Below are 16,107 nucleotides of genomic sequence, written 5' to 3' on the forward strand. Positions count from 1 at the left end.
ATAACATTTACCTAATCTAATACTGACTTGACAATTACAAGCATGAAATGTGGAATCAGTATCTTCATGCCTTAGAAGTCTAATTGGAGCAATATTGTTGAATGAAATTTTTGAATGTTAGAGACTGCTAAAAAAAAATCTCTGTGGATGACCCCACGGTGATGTGTCGACGCCCTCCGTTTTTATAGTATTTATCTTACTGGTTTCAGGATCATAGTATATCCTCTGTGTTGTGGAAGAATGCCGTGGAGAGCAGAGCAGATGAATTGAAGACCTGACTGCATCAAAGGATAAAAATCCCTCTTCCTGGAGACAGTTAATACAGAAATGTAAAAATGTCCCCATCTGTCTAAGCATCAGTTTCTGATGTTGTCCCTGGAGGAAGTGGCTGAAAAGTCATTTCCACCTAATGGGTTGTTAGGTTGCCTCTGTACTGTAGTAAGTCGGTGGTTGCAGCCCACTTCCTCTAAGACAAAGGTCCGTGTCTCTAAAATCCCATCACAGCTGACACTAATTGGCATTGCTGTCGGCCTGAGCTGTGAAAGCAGGCCTGAGCGGGCAGAGTGGGGCACTCTGACGGGGTGTGTGGCACCAGGGGGGTGAGTACTCAGACTTTGCTAGGGCTTGCATTCAATCCTCCTCCAGTCCTTGTTCATGCAAATCGTATCTTCGCCAGCACTGCTTGCTGACTTGGGGAAGTCTGTTGAGAGCCGCTTTTCACATGACCATGCCATCGGAGATACCTCACCTTGCATAATGTGGATTCTTGAAATGTTAACACTTACCTACCTATGAATATTTCCCCTTACAGAAATACAATTACTAATAGTAAAAACAAAACAAAAAAACAGATTTAACTAAAATTTTTCCCATCTGAAAACCCTAGCCTATTTTTTTTCCTTCTTTTTCCCCCTTAATCCAGAAACCAGAAGAGGGCATATTAGTCTTTTAAAAATGAGTTTGGGAGCCATTGGGCCCAATGCAGTTGTAATTCCTGTAAATTAAGCAGAGAACTGGAAGTAAGGTCTTAGTTGCTTGGAATGACAAAAGTATAAAAGCAAATTAGCTTCTTCCATAGAAATTTTAAGCATGTCAAAAATTGATTCTTGCATGCAATTCCCAACTTTAATGATTATATAGACAAGCGGGGAGGGACACATTGCTGGATAGCTAACTCTGTCAGCAGTGCTAGGCACTGGCCTGCACATTCTATTTAAACATTTACAGACTTTACCTGATGCTGAGAGCGGTTGTAGGCAACTCCGTACTTTCTTAAATGCACACTGAAAACATGGTGAGTAGTGGCAGTTGGAAGGAAGGGAATTACTGTGGGAATTGATTAGTCGTATTAATCATTTATGTCTTTTCCCTGCATCCATTTAAAAATGAAAATGGATAGCCATTTAGGTACGTGGTCCCTGCCCTCCCTGGCTTCCTCTCTCCCCTCCATCAGTTCCAGTCTCAGGAGTGTGGAGTGGGATCCTGCTTCAGCTGGCTGGGAACTCAGCTCCCTATGAGAGGCCCCACTTCTTCCCTTGGAAAAGCTCAGGAGACCTTCCTCAGGAAACTGTTCACTTCCCTTGCAGTGTCTGAAGGGATGCTCATTTGGGACTTCCCCTCACTCCTCAAGTCCTTTAAGTAAAGCATCTTGTATTTATGTTTTGTACAGTGTTGAAGTTGGTCCTATGTCTCTTATGGGTATCACAGTAGTATAACCGATTTAGAGGGCCAAGGCCAGGGCCAGGGCCAGGCCATGTGAGACAAGTGAACATCTTATGGCTCCTTCTCGGGGTTGTGCAACTGCTTATGAAGCTCATATTCATTAATTTTGCTCCTTGACTGATATGTGACTAAAAGGAATGGGAAATGATCCTGATAAGACTGTTGTCTTCATATCTAGAAGTGTTTTTGCTTTGTTTAGAGAAGTAGAAACATTGAACTCAGGGCTAAAGAAGAGACTGTTTTCTCCAAAGATCATGTAGACAGTCTCACAGTTAATTCATGGACTCTCCCACCCCAACTAATATGTTTAAATAATAAAAGATGTATTATCACTCTTTCCTGTGATGGCAGATTAATTTAAGACACAGTTTTAAGTCAAAGAAATTATTATTAGCACATGCTTTACATTTCTGATGCCATCTATCTATGTTTTTGTTTTCTTGTACTCCACAGCTGTGTACAGAGTTTTAAAATACAAACTTGGTATAATAAACTCACACTATAATTTTATTAACCGACAGTGTTACCATGTTATACTTATTGCTTCCAGCACTGAGAGTTTCTTTACTTTTAAAAAGTTAGGCAAATTGACTATGGGGGAAAATTTTTATTTTTACAAACAGAATCAAAACTTTTTAGGGATAAATGCTGAAACTAATATTTTTTTCAGCAAGAATATAATGAATACTGAAGCTAATATTTGGCAGCAAGATCGATAGTGTTGTCTACCGTAATGCTAGAATTTGTTAATTGTTGATGGAGGCATAAAAGCAGTAGATCATTTCTATAATAGAAAATTATGATGAGCAAGTCCTTACTTATAGTAGGGCCATTGCTACTCGACTGTTGTCTGAAGCCTACCATCTGGCAACTGTGTCTCAGTGCTAAGCAATTTGAACACAGGTAATGTATTTTAGAATTAAAACAATAGCCTCATATTTACTAATAAAGTATTAGAGCATGCTTGCTGCAAGCTCTATGGACATGTGGATAGAATTTCAGTGAAACAATACTGAACTGTGCTTTACTGACCAATGTGTGTTTCACTCAAGTGGAATATCCGAATTGTATGGCTAGGGTAGGAATGGCTGTGTTAGAAACTGTGAAGAACTTTGTGGAAATCAGCCTGATGTCCGGTGTCATGAACAGCAGTGTCTATGGTATTCATTTGCAAACATTCTTGAGTCATTTAAAATAAACATTGAAGTCCAGGTATAGGTTCTTAAGTGCATCAAAGTTCTTGAATATGAGTGAAAGAGACGCTCAACAACACTTGATTGGATGTGCTTCCTTTTTATCATTCTTAGACTTCCAGAGGAGATTGTTCATGCCACATTGTACTGAATGTGAGTAAGAAGTCATACTAAGGAAGTAGAAACCTATTTGGAAATGGCCTTCATTGGAAAAGTTGACACGGGTGAAAACGTTGAACATGTTGGTGTTTTGTGTGTTTTAACTACCCTTTATTCTCCATGAGTCAATAGCAGCCTACCCATTTGGTCCTCTTCCACTTGAGGAAAGCAGGTTGGGAGGATGTCATCTTTTATGCCAAGAATTCAATAGACTTTCTCAGGCTGCCCTATCCTTTTACCAAATGAGAGACTGAGAAACCCTTACTTTTAGAAAAAGTGTTACAGGGTATGTTTTGCCATGACAGGCTGTTGGGTATAGGCTTTTGTTCACAATGTCTCTGTGTCTTGAAGCAAAGGAAAGAATATTATTTTTCTACTGCTTTCCTCTTGATCATAAGAAAGTTAATAAATTGATAGTACAAACCATGACTTAACATTTCAGATTACTTGAGTGTGATTGGCAAGTTTGTATCTGATCACTTTGCCTTTAATGTACACTTGAGGAGAGGCAAGGAGTATGTTGGTTTATTTTATTACATTTCTAACACTCTTTCAGATAGCAACTCAATGCAGAAATAATGCTGTATCCACGGTAGGCTGCATGCTCTTGAATTACACGGTTATCGGTGTTTAGTGGTTATGCACTGGGATTGATTGTAAGCTGTAGAGAAGACATTGGCTTTACAGAGTTGCATGTAGTTGTACTCTTATTGCTAATTTATTCATTGTTAAGCCAGAATTTATAGTCAAGGGGAAAAAAAGAGTCAACTGTAAAATATCCATCTTAAGGAAATAGCAGTTGGAAAAATGCATATGGATAGATGAATATTGTGTGGACTAACTCTAAAATTCATTAATTGTTGATGGATGCATAAAAAAGAAGAATTTGTTAGATCAGTTCTCTGAAAGAAAATTATGTTGGAAAGTCCCCACTTCAAGTAGCGCCATTTCTACTGGACTGTTTCTGAAGTCTACCGTCTGGCAGCTGTGTCTCAGTGTCTAAGGAAATAACACTGGGAGAAAGAGTTGAAGGAGAGGTGTTTGACTTACATAAAAATTGGGAAATATTTAATTTAATTTCCGAATAGAAGTGGAGGTATTTCTTGAGGAGTTAACTGTACATCCATTGATGTGGTGGAACCAGCGCCTACTTCTTGATTTTTGAACAAATCTCTTTCTTGTGTTTGTTTGTTTCTAAGAATAGAGAAATGAAGTAGTTTTCAGGATTAGAGAGATGGGAAGATTTTAGGAGAAATTATTTTTCTCTATAGTGTCAAGGAAACCTACGGCTAGAATTTTTTACTGATATTGCTTAAAATAAAGAGACACATGACCTAAACCAGTGACTTTCAACCTTCCTAATGCAGTTCCTCATGTTGAGGTGACCCCCGAACGTAAAATTATTTCCAGTGCTACTTCATAACTGTAATTTTGCTACTGTTATGAATAGTAATGTAAATATATGGTATACAGGATGATCTGATACGCAACCCCAAAGGAGTTATGACCAACAGGTTGAGAACCACCACCTTAGAGGAAGGTGCTTACTTTCAATGCTTTGGAACCACCCTTTGCTGCAGTGGTGAGTTCATTCTGCCTCAGCCAGGCCTAGGAGATGTCTCTCTTGTCATTCTCATAGGAATGACATTTGAAGACCAGATAGAGATCCTGAAATAGCATTTGCAAATTATGATGGAAAATACATGCTGGATGTTTCAAATGTTACAATTCAATTTGTAGATCCTTAGGCCTGAAATTTGTAGACAATGCCCAGCCATGGGTTTTGGAACTTTTAGAATTTTATACAAGTTATAAACACTTAATATTCTTAATCTGACATACCCTCCCCCAGCATGGTAATATGTAGAAATGTAAGTTCAAAATCCATTATAAATTGGTACTCTTGGCAGTCTAGCGCTTCAGTTTCTTAGGAAGGTGTTACAAAACTATACGTTCGACAGACAGTGTAGTCTAGCAAGTGATGTGAGTAGTAACAGACTTTACTTCTCTTCATTATCCAAGCTACGATTACCAATATCCAAGTATGTGGGTCTTGTTCAAGTAGTCACATAGAGTCTCTTCACTCTGAGGCAAATATGCCATGCTGCGGCTGATTGGTGGCTTGCAATGCTTAGTTATTTAATGACACCTCAAAAACTGGGATTTATATCCCCAAATCAGGAGAGAACAATCCTGACACTGTAGGCATGAAAGGGAAGAATATCATCACCTCTTTGTGTAAGTCGGAACCGGCTATGAACCAACAGGACCAGATTTGTTCTGCACACTAAGATTATAGGGACAGATGACAAAGTGTGTGCTGATGATGCTCATGTTGTCTGGTGTGTGAACACCTAGACATTGTCTGCTTCTGTCCATGCAGTCTAAGAAAGAACACTTTTTTGTGAAATAATGCCTTCCTTTAGAATTGTTGTAGATTTTCATAATTTTGAAAACATTTCTATTCTAACCTCCGTGAAAAGGGAAGCCAGGGTTTTTGTGTGTGTGCGTCTGACTATACATATGCATTATAAAAAAGTGAGTCTACTGTAATTACCAGTTTGCAGAGCGAATTCCTGCAGGGTTTGTACTCTCCCCATTAGTAAAAGAGATAAGTTGAAATGTATTAAAATTTCACTATACAACTGGGAGTTTTTGTTCACAGTAAATGTGTTAATGTTTCTTCATTGCTTGACTGTTTGTGTTTAAATTTAGGCAGCCTGCCCAACAGGGACAAAATTATAGGATAAAGCAATGTATAAAAGAAAATCCTTCAGAGAGCACCAATAAGGCTCTTTTTAAAAATAAGCAGTTACATATAATAGTACGTGGCTTCAGCCATAGAGAAAAGTTTTATCTGTCTATTTCAGAATTATTGGACTTTTTCTTTCCCTGGTGGGAAAGTTAAGAGGACTGCGCCTATGTTGATAGGTAATCTACTTGGATGGGAAAACATCTATTATTTTATTCAGTGTTACTCTTGAAAAAAGAAAAATAAGTGATTCCTTCTTGTCTTTGTGATGAAGAGAGGCTAGTAGCATTTAGTGAGAGAGGTGAGAGACCACATTCTCTTTCCTAGGACGGGAATTCTTTCTCACTAAGAATTTTAATTAGAGTCTGTTATATTTTTGCAACATTTTCCTGTGCTTTTCTTTGTAGCTGTGAACTTAGTAAATACAATCATTCACATAGATAGGCTTTCTTCTTAAAAATTAATCTAAAGCCACTATCACCTAGTGTGAATATATAATGAAATTTGCTAAAGACTGCTTGCTGTTTCTTCACTCTGGATGGATAGAAACAGAGTCAGGCAGTAAACACAGGCTACATAAGCTTTGGCCTGCATGGGAGCTGCACTTCTTTCTTGTTCAGTATTGAATATGTAGTTCATACATGTTTACCTTCAGTAGTTTTTTTCTGCTTGCTTTTCATTGTTTGTTCTATTAGCCAGGTTCCATATGTCATCTCTGATGTCTCCACAGACCTTGACTAACACTAATTTATGCCAACATCCAAATTATACATCTTCAATTTGAGATGGTACCGTCCTAGAAATTGTGTTTAGATGTTCTCAGTGACTGTAAGCGTAGAAGTGTGAAGAGGAAGCTGAAAATGCATATGTCTGGGCTTCAGTGTTTGTATCATGGACATGAACCGCCTACAGGAGGACAGAGTAGCCTTCAGAGCATCGTTTGTGCTGTGTGTCAGCTTGCCTCAAGATATAGTTTGATCTCAAATAAGCTGTCTCAGCCTACAATAAAGCATTTAATTTTATTTCCTTTTCTATATCTTTTTCTAAACATGGACTTTAAATTTGTAGGCCTTGCCTTCCTTCAGAATCATTACTTTTTCTTCTTTTGGGTTAATTTGTAAAAAGGCACCATATGAAAATTGGATTTTTGATCTGATGGAGTGTTTTTTTGAGTTCTTGTGAACCATTCATAGTCTATCAAGTAAATCCTTCTTTGTTCATGGATTATTGATTCAGTGGACCATAGTTGCTGTACAAAGCTGTTATAGCCCCTGACATGGACTAAGCTGACATATACGTGAACCCAGTCCATGTACCAAGATGACATTGTTCTGAAACACTCGCTAATCTCCACCAGTCTTTCTGTTTATTTCTTAATTTTCAAGATTTAATTCCTAGTTCATGACAACCATTACAAAGTCTCTTAATTTCCTCAGTGGTGTCGGAGCTTTGTTAGCAGCTAGCTGGCTGTTTCTTGTTGCCTTCTTTTGTAAAGAGAGGTCTCTTTGTCTTTCAAATATCATATGTACTCACTCATAAGTGGCTTTTAGACATAAAGCAAAGAAAACCAACCTACAGTTCACAATCCCAGAGAACATAGACAACAATGAGGACCCTAAGAGAGACATACATAGATCTAATCTACATGGGAAATAGAAAAAGACAAGATCTCCTGAGTAAATTGGGAGCATGGGGACCATTGGAGAGGGTTGAAGGGGAGTGGAGAGAAAGGGAGGGGAGCAGAGGAAAATGTATAACTCAATAAAATCAATTTTAAAAGATGGCTTTTAAATGAACTAATCTTTAAGATAAAAAACGATAGTAATCTTATTTTTTAACACTCTGGGGTGCATTTTACCCTGGTTGCTTATAGAGTTCATAGAAATTTGTGAAATTTTCCTGAGTATTTAATATAGTCCTTTGAATTTGAAAAAATAAGCTACCAATAAGAATAAATAGCTATATGTGTGTGTGCACGTGCATGTGTGTGCATGTGTGTGTGCATGTGTGTGTTTAAATGCATTGTCTGAAATGTTTCACTTGAACAATCCCAGTGACTCCAGCTACTGGAATAACAGAGGTGTGCCTTCATTGATTTATGCAAAGCTCTAATGAACCCAGCACAGGTCTTAACACAGACCTGGGAATTCTAGATCTAACATTAATAACGTATGAGGGAGCTCAGCCTGTTCATCATATTATTATCGTTATCTGTAATAGGCGAGGTTCCTGTGGTGATACCTGTGTTTAAGCAAAGGAGCTCATTCTTACGGTGGTAACTGTGATGTACCAATATATACACAATGGGAAGTAGCAAAACGTGGGTTACAAGTGGGCATTCTGAAGACGTGGGTGGATAACGTGATTTATAATAAGCCATATGCCCTTGGAAGTATCTTCTCTCGTGTTTGAGAACTTGAAATTTCTTAATAGAATCCTCCAAGCTCCATCAAATATTGTTCGTATTCACTTTCTTCATCTAAAATATACCAGCGTTGGTGGAATATTCTACTGTAGGCTAGCAACATAACAGGTTCTCTCACTCTTTCCAGCTGCTCAAGCCTTCCTGCACCTGCTCTTTTCCCTGTTCTGTCTTAAATTCCGGTTGGAACTTACTGAGGGTAGGGGAGCAATACCAATTTCTTTCGCCTTCTTTTCAAACATTGGCTCTGTGGAAATGGTCTGACTCACTAGTTGTGGCCCGGGTTACTTGGGTACTTCTTAGGGATTCCTCTCTCATGTTGGATTTTCGTGAGTAAACATGAGGATGTGTTGGAAGTGTTGTGGAAGCTTGATGGCAGTGCACAAATATGGGATGTCATTAGTCTCACAAAGTGGGCCACGATAAATTCCAAATACAGCAACTTCCCTGCCTTGTCAGCTCACTATAGTGAACTTCTCACAAACCTAGGGGAGTAAATTTAGTCAAAAGGACATTTATGTTGCTCTCTTGCTTGATAAATGGGTTGATTAAACTGCTTTGGGATTTTAAATTAATATAACCAGATCGGTTATAATGAAGGAAGCATCTAGTAGAATTCTCCCTCCCTCCCTCCCTCCCTCCCTCCCTCCCTCCCTCCCTCCCTCCCTCCGTCCCGTACACTGGGGATTAGCTCAGGACTCCCTCATACCAGGGCAGACTCTGGGCTTTATTCTCAGCCTGGAAACCCTGGGTATTTTTCTTGAAGGAGACTCTATTATGCCACTTTGGAAGGAACAATAGCATTGACTTGAGATGATACCTTACATCTGCCTCAACAGGTTTTGGATTATCTCTAAACCTATCTGCCTGGTCACCAAAGTACAAAATCATTGTGTAAATTGCATGCTCTTCCCAGGGTTTGAAGATGCCTCTGAAAAACCAGGGCACAGGCTTCTTATTGTCCTAGTCTTGCTGAGTAGGGAGTAGATTTTTTGTAAAGTCGTAAAAGGTTTATAAATCTTCTTACATCACATTACAGTTACAAATGTCCTTATTAATGCCTTCACTATCATATTAGCAATTGTTTTTATGAATACCATAGAAATGTATAATCAAATTACCACCTTCAAATTGCATTAGTGATAATGAATGAAAAGTGTATCAATGGAAGACAAAACTGCTGATTCAGCATAAGGTAAAATCAGATGATTATTAATAATAGATGGTATCAGCTATTTGGGCTTTTTATATAAAGTTATGTGTCACTGCAGATACTGAGCATAGTTACTTGGGTGGTAAGTGTGCTTTCTTGCTTTCATTCTATGATAGTGTGTATCCATTGGAAGAGTCTGTCTTCCAGTTGTATCATCTCAGCTGCCTAAATAATCCGTTAAATTTTCAAGTGCACAAGCACTAAATAGAATATCTGAATTGTTAACTCTTAGGTAAGAAACTGAAATGTTTCACCCAAACTGAAATGCCTTTTCATTTTCTGTTTCTCTAATATTACTAATTGCCTAACAAAAGAGATTATATTACTATTGACCTGATTTAATTGGGGGGTGGGGGGAAACACATCCACACTCGAAAGCTTGCATGCTTTGATGCCATGGAAGCATAAGTATTTTCCTTATATAATTGGCCATATCCCGCTGTTGATTTTTACTCTGAACTCTTAAATTATTTAAATGGGGTCTTCCTCATGTCGATTGATGGTAGGCTATGATCGTGAGGTAATGACTACAGATGCTCATTGGATCCATGGCTGAAAATTTATGTGCCTCTCTGTGTTCCTTTCTCCCTGTTTAGGTATTCACACAGTCATAGGAGTATTCCCAGTCATGGATAAAGATATACCCATAAGTTTAGGGCTTTCTCTCTTTGCATCTTCCCCGCCTAAACTAAATTTGTTGCTTGACTGAAGTAATTTTTTCCATCACAGTAAATCGAGCAATACTGTGGACTTCTGCATGACGGAATTCACCATGGCCATTTATAAGTACATTCTCCTCAGAGTTTTTAAAACCTTGATCTTAGTATTGCTGGGTGTTATCACTGAGAGCTGCCCCTCTAATATTTAAAAAGATATTCTGGATTTTCCTGAAAGATGGTGTCATTTAAATGCTAGTTTTAAAACAGATACATTAGGTTTTAATATTTTGAAACAATGTTTTTAAACTTAGGTAGTATTGAAATTTCTTTGTTCACTGTGTGTGGTTATTAATTCATTTAGTATTTACATGGCAAAGTAAATTACATGGGGAAGACAGAACCATGCTATACTGTGTCTCCTGTGAAAGAATATCTTACAGAATTCATGCACACTGAGTTTTAGCACCACTGAAACTAGTAATTGGTTCAGGATATACTTTGCCCATTTATGAATGACTTCATTGAGATGTGTTTCACCACATGCCTTCTACCCATTCAAATATTTGTTTAGTGTGGTTTTGTATATTCACAATTACGTGTGAAATCAGTTATTATTTCTTAAACATTTTCATCATCCCAAAATGTAACTCCACAAGTTTTAGTAATGATTCCTCCCCATCCCCACTCCAAGATGTAGACATTTCTCAGCATCCTGCTGTCTGTTCAGTTTCCCTGTTTGGGACACTTACTGATCATGCAATATTATTGGGGCCTTCATGTGAATTGATCATGCAGTATTAGTGGGGCCTGCTTGCTTCTTCAACTTAGCATAATGCTTTCCAGATCCTTTTAGGTTTTAACATGGATCACCTTTTTATGACCAAGTAATGTTTCATAGTAGGAACATATCACAGTCTGTTTACCTGTTGATGGAGGGCAATACTTTTAAAATAGAAACTTAAAAGTGGATTTTTTAATCTCTTGATTTTTAACAGTAGTAGATGGTTTATGGTCTACTTCGCCGGTGAACCTCTTTGAGTTATTTTGAAAGCATTTATTATAAAAAGTGATATAATTTTCTGGTTCATAATTTTAATTTTTTTTAACTGTAATCATCTTTGAATCTCATAGTCTTTTGCATTTCCCAAACTGTCTAAACCAGTGATACCTTTCCTTCATGGCGAGTCTAGCAGGCTCTTTTCATCTGGAGTATGTACAAGATCGAATGATGTGTTTTCTATTGAAAAGCCAAAAAGGATTTTGGGAGCACACAGGCACAACTACTATTTCTTTATATTACATGAAGAAACATTTAGGCAAATATAATGAACATTTTTTAACTATTTTTAAATTTTCATGTTATTAGTGCCAAATTTATATGTTTATCGTAACTTTTCATTAAATAAGTTTTTGAATAGTGTTTTAGGCAGACAGAATAAGTCTATTGTTCCTCTCATCTGCTGCCATTACTCCTACATCCTGAGTATAATAGCATTTGTGTTATAGCGGAACAAGCTGTGGACCCTTAGCATTTATAATAAGCCCTATAATCGCACCAATAATCACTAATTGTAAACCATGTATGTTACCTACTCAACCTCAGATTTTTTTCTTTGTGTAAATACAGAGGATATAACTACCTTAGTAATAGTCTCCTTGTTAGAATTATATATTTTTGGGGGTTGTTGAAAAAAAAAAAGGAGTTTGTTTGGGTATGGTCTTTATAACCATATAAAGCCTTTGGGTATATGGTCTATGTCTGCCCACTGACACCCTGCCTAATTTAAAATCCGGATTGTAAACCCTTTTTGCCCAAAGGGTAGGCCGACCTTTACTTGCAGTATGGAAGAATTTTGTAACCAATAAAAATTAATTGTTTCATGTGGTTGCATTGCTTATATTGGTCACAAATATACTTAGTAGTTGTCGATCAGTTTTTACATGCTAAAATTTTTTGTTCAAGTGGCATCATGAACTGGTTGGTTTTTAGAAAGCCAAGTCTTCTGCAAAGCCATGTTTGATAGACTTCGGCTAAATTTCATATTTTAATTTGTAAGTTGTTTCTTTTTACTTAGCTTTATGAATTGGCCATATGATAAAATGGGAAAACTGCCCTGAATATTTAATAGGGAGATATTTTTGGTATGACATGTGTGTGAGTGTGTGTTTGTGCGTGTGTATCTTTAAAACTAGAAGGTTGAGGGTGGTGGTAGCATATGCCTCTAATCCCTACACTCAAGAGGCAGAGGCAGGCGGATCTCTGTGAGTTCGAAACCAGCCTGATCTACATAGCAAGTTCCAGGACAGCCAGGACTGTTACACAGAGAAGCCCTGTCTTGAAAAAACAAATAAACAGAAAACCTAGAAGGTTGAATTTAATAAAAATAGGTTACTTGCATTCTGAGAATAGAATTCAGTGGTAGAGTATTTGTTTAGTGTGTTGGAGGCCCCGGGTTCCATGCTCAGCACTGGAAGTGAACTGAAAATAAAAGAGGCAACACTTTCCACTGCTAACCATTACAACCCATTACTATCTGCTCATAAATTATACTGCCTAAATTTATAAAAGAAACGAGTGGATGGAATGTATGCTGCCTTCACAGCTAATTTTTTTCCTAATTTAAGTTTAATGTGAGTTGCATTCTTCTATACTAAATGCTTGAATTTTTTTCCAAGTGAATTTTCACAAACCAAGTTACAGATTCCCCTTATTATCCCCAGAAATGAACAAGGAGAAAGCGAATTAAGAATATTTAGTTACCTACGAGAGTTTGGGCAGAACTTCAAACACGAAGAAAGAGTGCTCTGTGAATATGTTCTCTTGTTTTGATTTGTTTTGTTTTCTGGTGGGTGGGGAGGATGGCTGACAGTTAAAATCCAGAACTAAAATGAGTTTAATTCTGGACCCCTGCCTTGTCATTGTGATTGTTCCTACATGTATGTTTTATATATGTGTTTGCCTCATGGTCTTATTTTGCCTGTTATTATTCTGTGTCAGATGGCTTGAGTGGGTATTTCCACATAAGGAACACTAATTCATGAATTAGTCTGTGTATATATGGTTCTTTGTCAGTTATATTAAGTATAAAAGAAACAATAGTTTGCTTTCCTGACAAATGTCGTTCTGTAAGAACCCAAATGTTTGTTCCATACATACTCATGAGTTAGAGACAGCTGGTGTAATGAAACCCAAGTCCTGTTTCTCCGACAGTCTAATCAGGATTGGAATAGGTCTTTGGCATATAACTAGAATACCTCAAAAATACATTCTGATTTAATATTAAAACTCGTGTTAGACTTTGTTTACCAGCTTTCCTTATTTGTAGGTTTTAGGTGTGCCTTTTTCGAGATAGGTCTTGCTTATATTGTCCAGGTTATTGTTAATCCCCTGAATTCAAGCAATCCTTTTGCATCAGCATCCCAGCTAGATGGAACTATGTATGCATGACTGTCACGTCTAAAATGGGGTTGGTACCCACAGAGAGAGCGTTCGTTAGTGAAACATAAAGTCTTTAAACCTGCATGGCCTGTACATAGGGAGAAAAAGTCCACTGAGTTCAATGTGTTACAGATGGACTGATATTAGGGAAGTAGTTATGTAAAACCCAGATGCTTTTAGGAAGGGGAGCTTCTGAGTATCTTAAGTTTAGTCGTGAGGTGCCCATCCACACTTTGAGGTAACGAGTCCTCTTTGAGGGTCCCCACCCCATCCCAGTCATCCTTGATTCTATCTGAATCTCTAGGGAGATGTTTTCCAGCAGCTCATATAGCCACAGTAGATTGTTAGTAGGTGAGTAATCAAGATAAGTCCCTTCTGGTTCTAGAATTTCCGTGCAGCTAGAAGTCATATATACAAGGTAGTTTTATTAACTGGTGTCTCGTGGCACAGGTCAGCAGGTCTAGTACAGTTTCTGAGCATGGATTTCACTCTTAGAAAGTTATACTCCATTTATGGAGCTTTCTAATAGTTCACTTTATAATAAGAACTGGTGAGATGGTTTTTAAAATGCTTGTACAGGATTTAAAAGCATTTCGTGTGTGTGTCAGTGTGCTAGGACAGAACTGTATTTTTCTAAGAGTAGAATCTTCATGTAAATCTTTTTCTGTTTTATATCTGATCTCAAAATAAAGTTTCAACTTATTTTCTTGTCATCAATAAAATAAAAATATTGATTTTATTTTAATATAGTGATACCACTAGAATTAATAAATTATAGGAAAAACAAGAGATTGGGAAATGGTAGCTATAAACATTTAAATGAAAGTTAGTAAAGGGGATTTTTCTAATAATTATTGTTTGTCTGCCATATTTTACTTTTACAGATATTTCCCTTGAACAATATTTGTCTGGTACCGTTTTGAATATGCGCTGCTTTGCATTGTCGTGAAGTAGTTAAGTTAAATAAACACACAGCAACAGCAGAATTGTTTTTCTCTTTTGGAGCTCTAGTGTTAAAAATCCAGTGTCCTTGGAAAACATGATCCTTTATCCACACTTACCTTGTTTTATCTTTGTATTTAAAGACTTAAGATACTGTGTTCATGACTGCTTTGCTTTCTCAACCCTTTGTTGTAAAATATTTTCATGTAAAATTTGTTTTCAAAAGTCTTCAGACCTTTATCAACGCAAAACCTTTAATGGTGAAGATGGTCCTATTTTGCTAAAACCAGTGAGAAGTCGTATGCTTCCCAACTGATGCTGATGCCTCTGCTCCTCTCATTTCAGGCCATCCGCTGCACACTGGTAAACTGCACGTGTGAGTGTTTCCAGCCTGGGAAGATTAACCTGCGGACGTGTGATCAGTGTAAACATGGCTGGGTGGCGCACGGTGAGGAAAATCTAGACTCCTCTCTCTGTTGTTCTCGTTATGTCCCTGTGAGTGTGCACATACACTCCGTGTTTTGCTTTTGTTTTTGTTTTAGAGAGTAGTCACTGACCTGGAAAAGAGAGCAGTTAGCTGTGCTCCAAGTGTTAGCTAACGTGCATTCTGCAGCTCTCAAACAGCGTATTCTCCTCCCCAGGAAGAAAGACTAGGCAGGCAGCTCTCAGCAGAAGGGCGAGATGTTTATAGAATCCTTGGGCAGTGGGGTTCACACTGAGCACAGCAGCAGCCAACAAGTACCAGGCTTGATGGAAACTCAAACATACCACAGTTGGCCTTTCAGGGCCTGGACCTCAGAGGGAAGCTGGCAAATCTTCCTTGCTTGAGATCTCCTCCTCAGTGACTACATGCCCTTGTCGTGTGTGCTGAGTTTATCCCTCCAGATGTTAAACTCTGTATGGTTTAAGGAGGGTGAGCAAGTGGCTGGTATCTGAAAAAGCAACCTGTAAATAGCCCTTCAGTCTGCACTGGGATTAGAGGAGGCCCACGATGTTAAAGACTGCACTGTGTGTAGGTGTCATCAGAGTGAGGGTGGCCCAAGCAGATTCCAGTGGAGATTGTTTGCCAGGTACAAAGAGCTGTTCCGTCAATGTGGTTTTACTGCATATTTAACATATTATTGTGTGTGGTTTATGTTTATTGTGTTTAAGCAAAAGGAGACATGGAAATAAGCAGACGTTTCTCCCCCTCCTAGACTGTGTAATTTTAAAAGATAGGTAATGTTTATAGAAGAAACCCTGGCTTGAGTTTTTGACAGCCTCGGGTATTGGCTCTTAAGTGGACATACTCTTCATTCCCCAACAGTGCCAAACATTCAGTGGGTTGTATTTTTTATAAATGTCATGTTATTCTAGCAAGATCTGAGGTAACACCACCAGGCCATGTCTTGAAATGCTTTTAATTTATCATGTACCTCGCTTGCTTGGGCATGTGTGTTGGAGTTGAAGGGACCTCTCGACTGTGCTTCCATGAGAGAGATAGTCACATAAGGAAAAGTATTGGAAGGAGTGTGCTTGGGTGGCATACCATAATCCCGTGACTAGTCCTTCAGAGAGAGAACTCTTCCTGGCTTCCTTAAGAAAGCCAAGATGTTTAACACTTAGC

At 38.1% G+C, this 16,107-nt stretch overlaps 1 protein-coding gene across 2 annotated transcripts in view; it reads left to right on the forward strand.

The window, feature by feature from the left end:
* Bnc2 (basonuclin zinc finger protein 2) overlaps positions 1–16,107 on the forward strand; it is a 396,996-nt gene that overhangs the window by 242,863 nt on the left and 138,026 nt on the right. For both annotated transcript variants that reach the window (XM_057784403.1, XM_057784404.1), the window contains one exon: positions 14,847–14,949. In XM_057784403.1, coding sequence (XP_057640386.1) covers positions 14,847–14,949 — 103 coding nt within the window. The remainder of the gene's footprint in view (positions 1–14,846; positions 14,950–16,107) is intronic.

The sequence above is a fragment of the Chionomys nivalis genome, chromosome 11 (assembly GCF_950005125.1).
Source record: "Chionomys nivalis chromosome 11, mChiNiv1.1, whole genome shotgun sequence".
NCBI classification, from domain to species: domain Eukaryota; kingdom Metazoa; phylum Chordata; class Mammalia; order Rodentia; family Cricetidae; genus Chionomys; species Chionomys nivalis.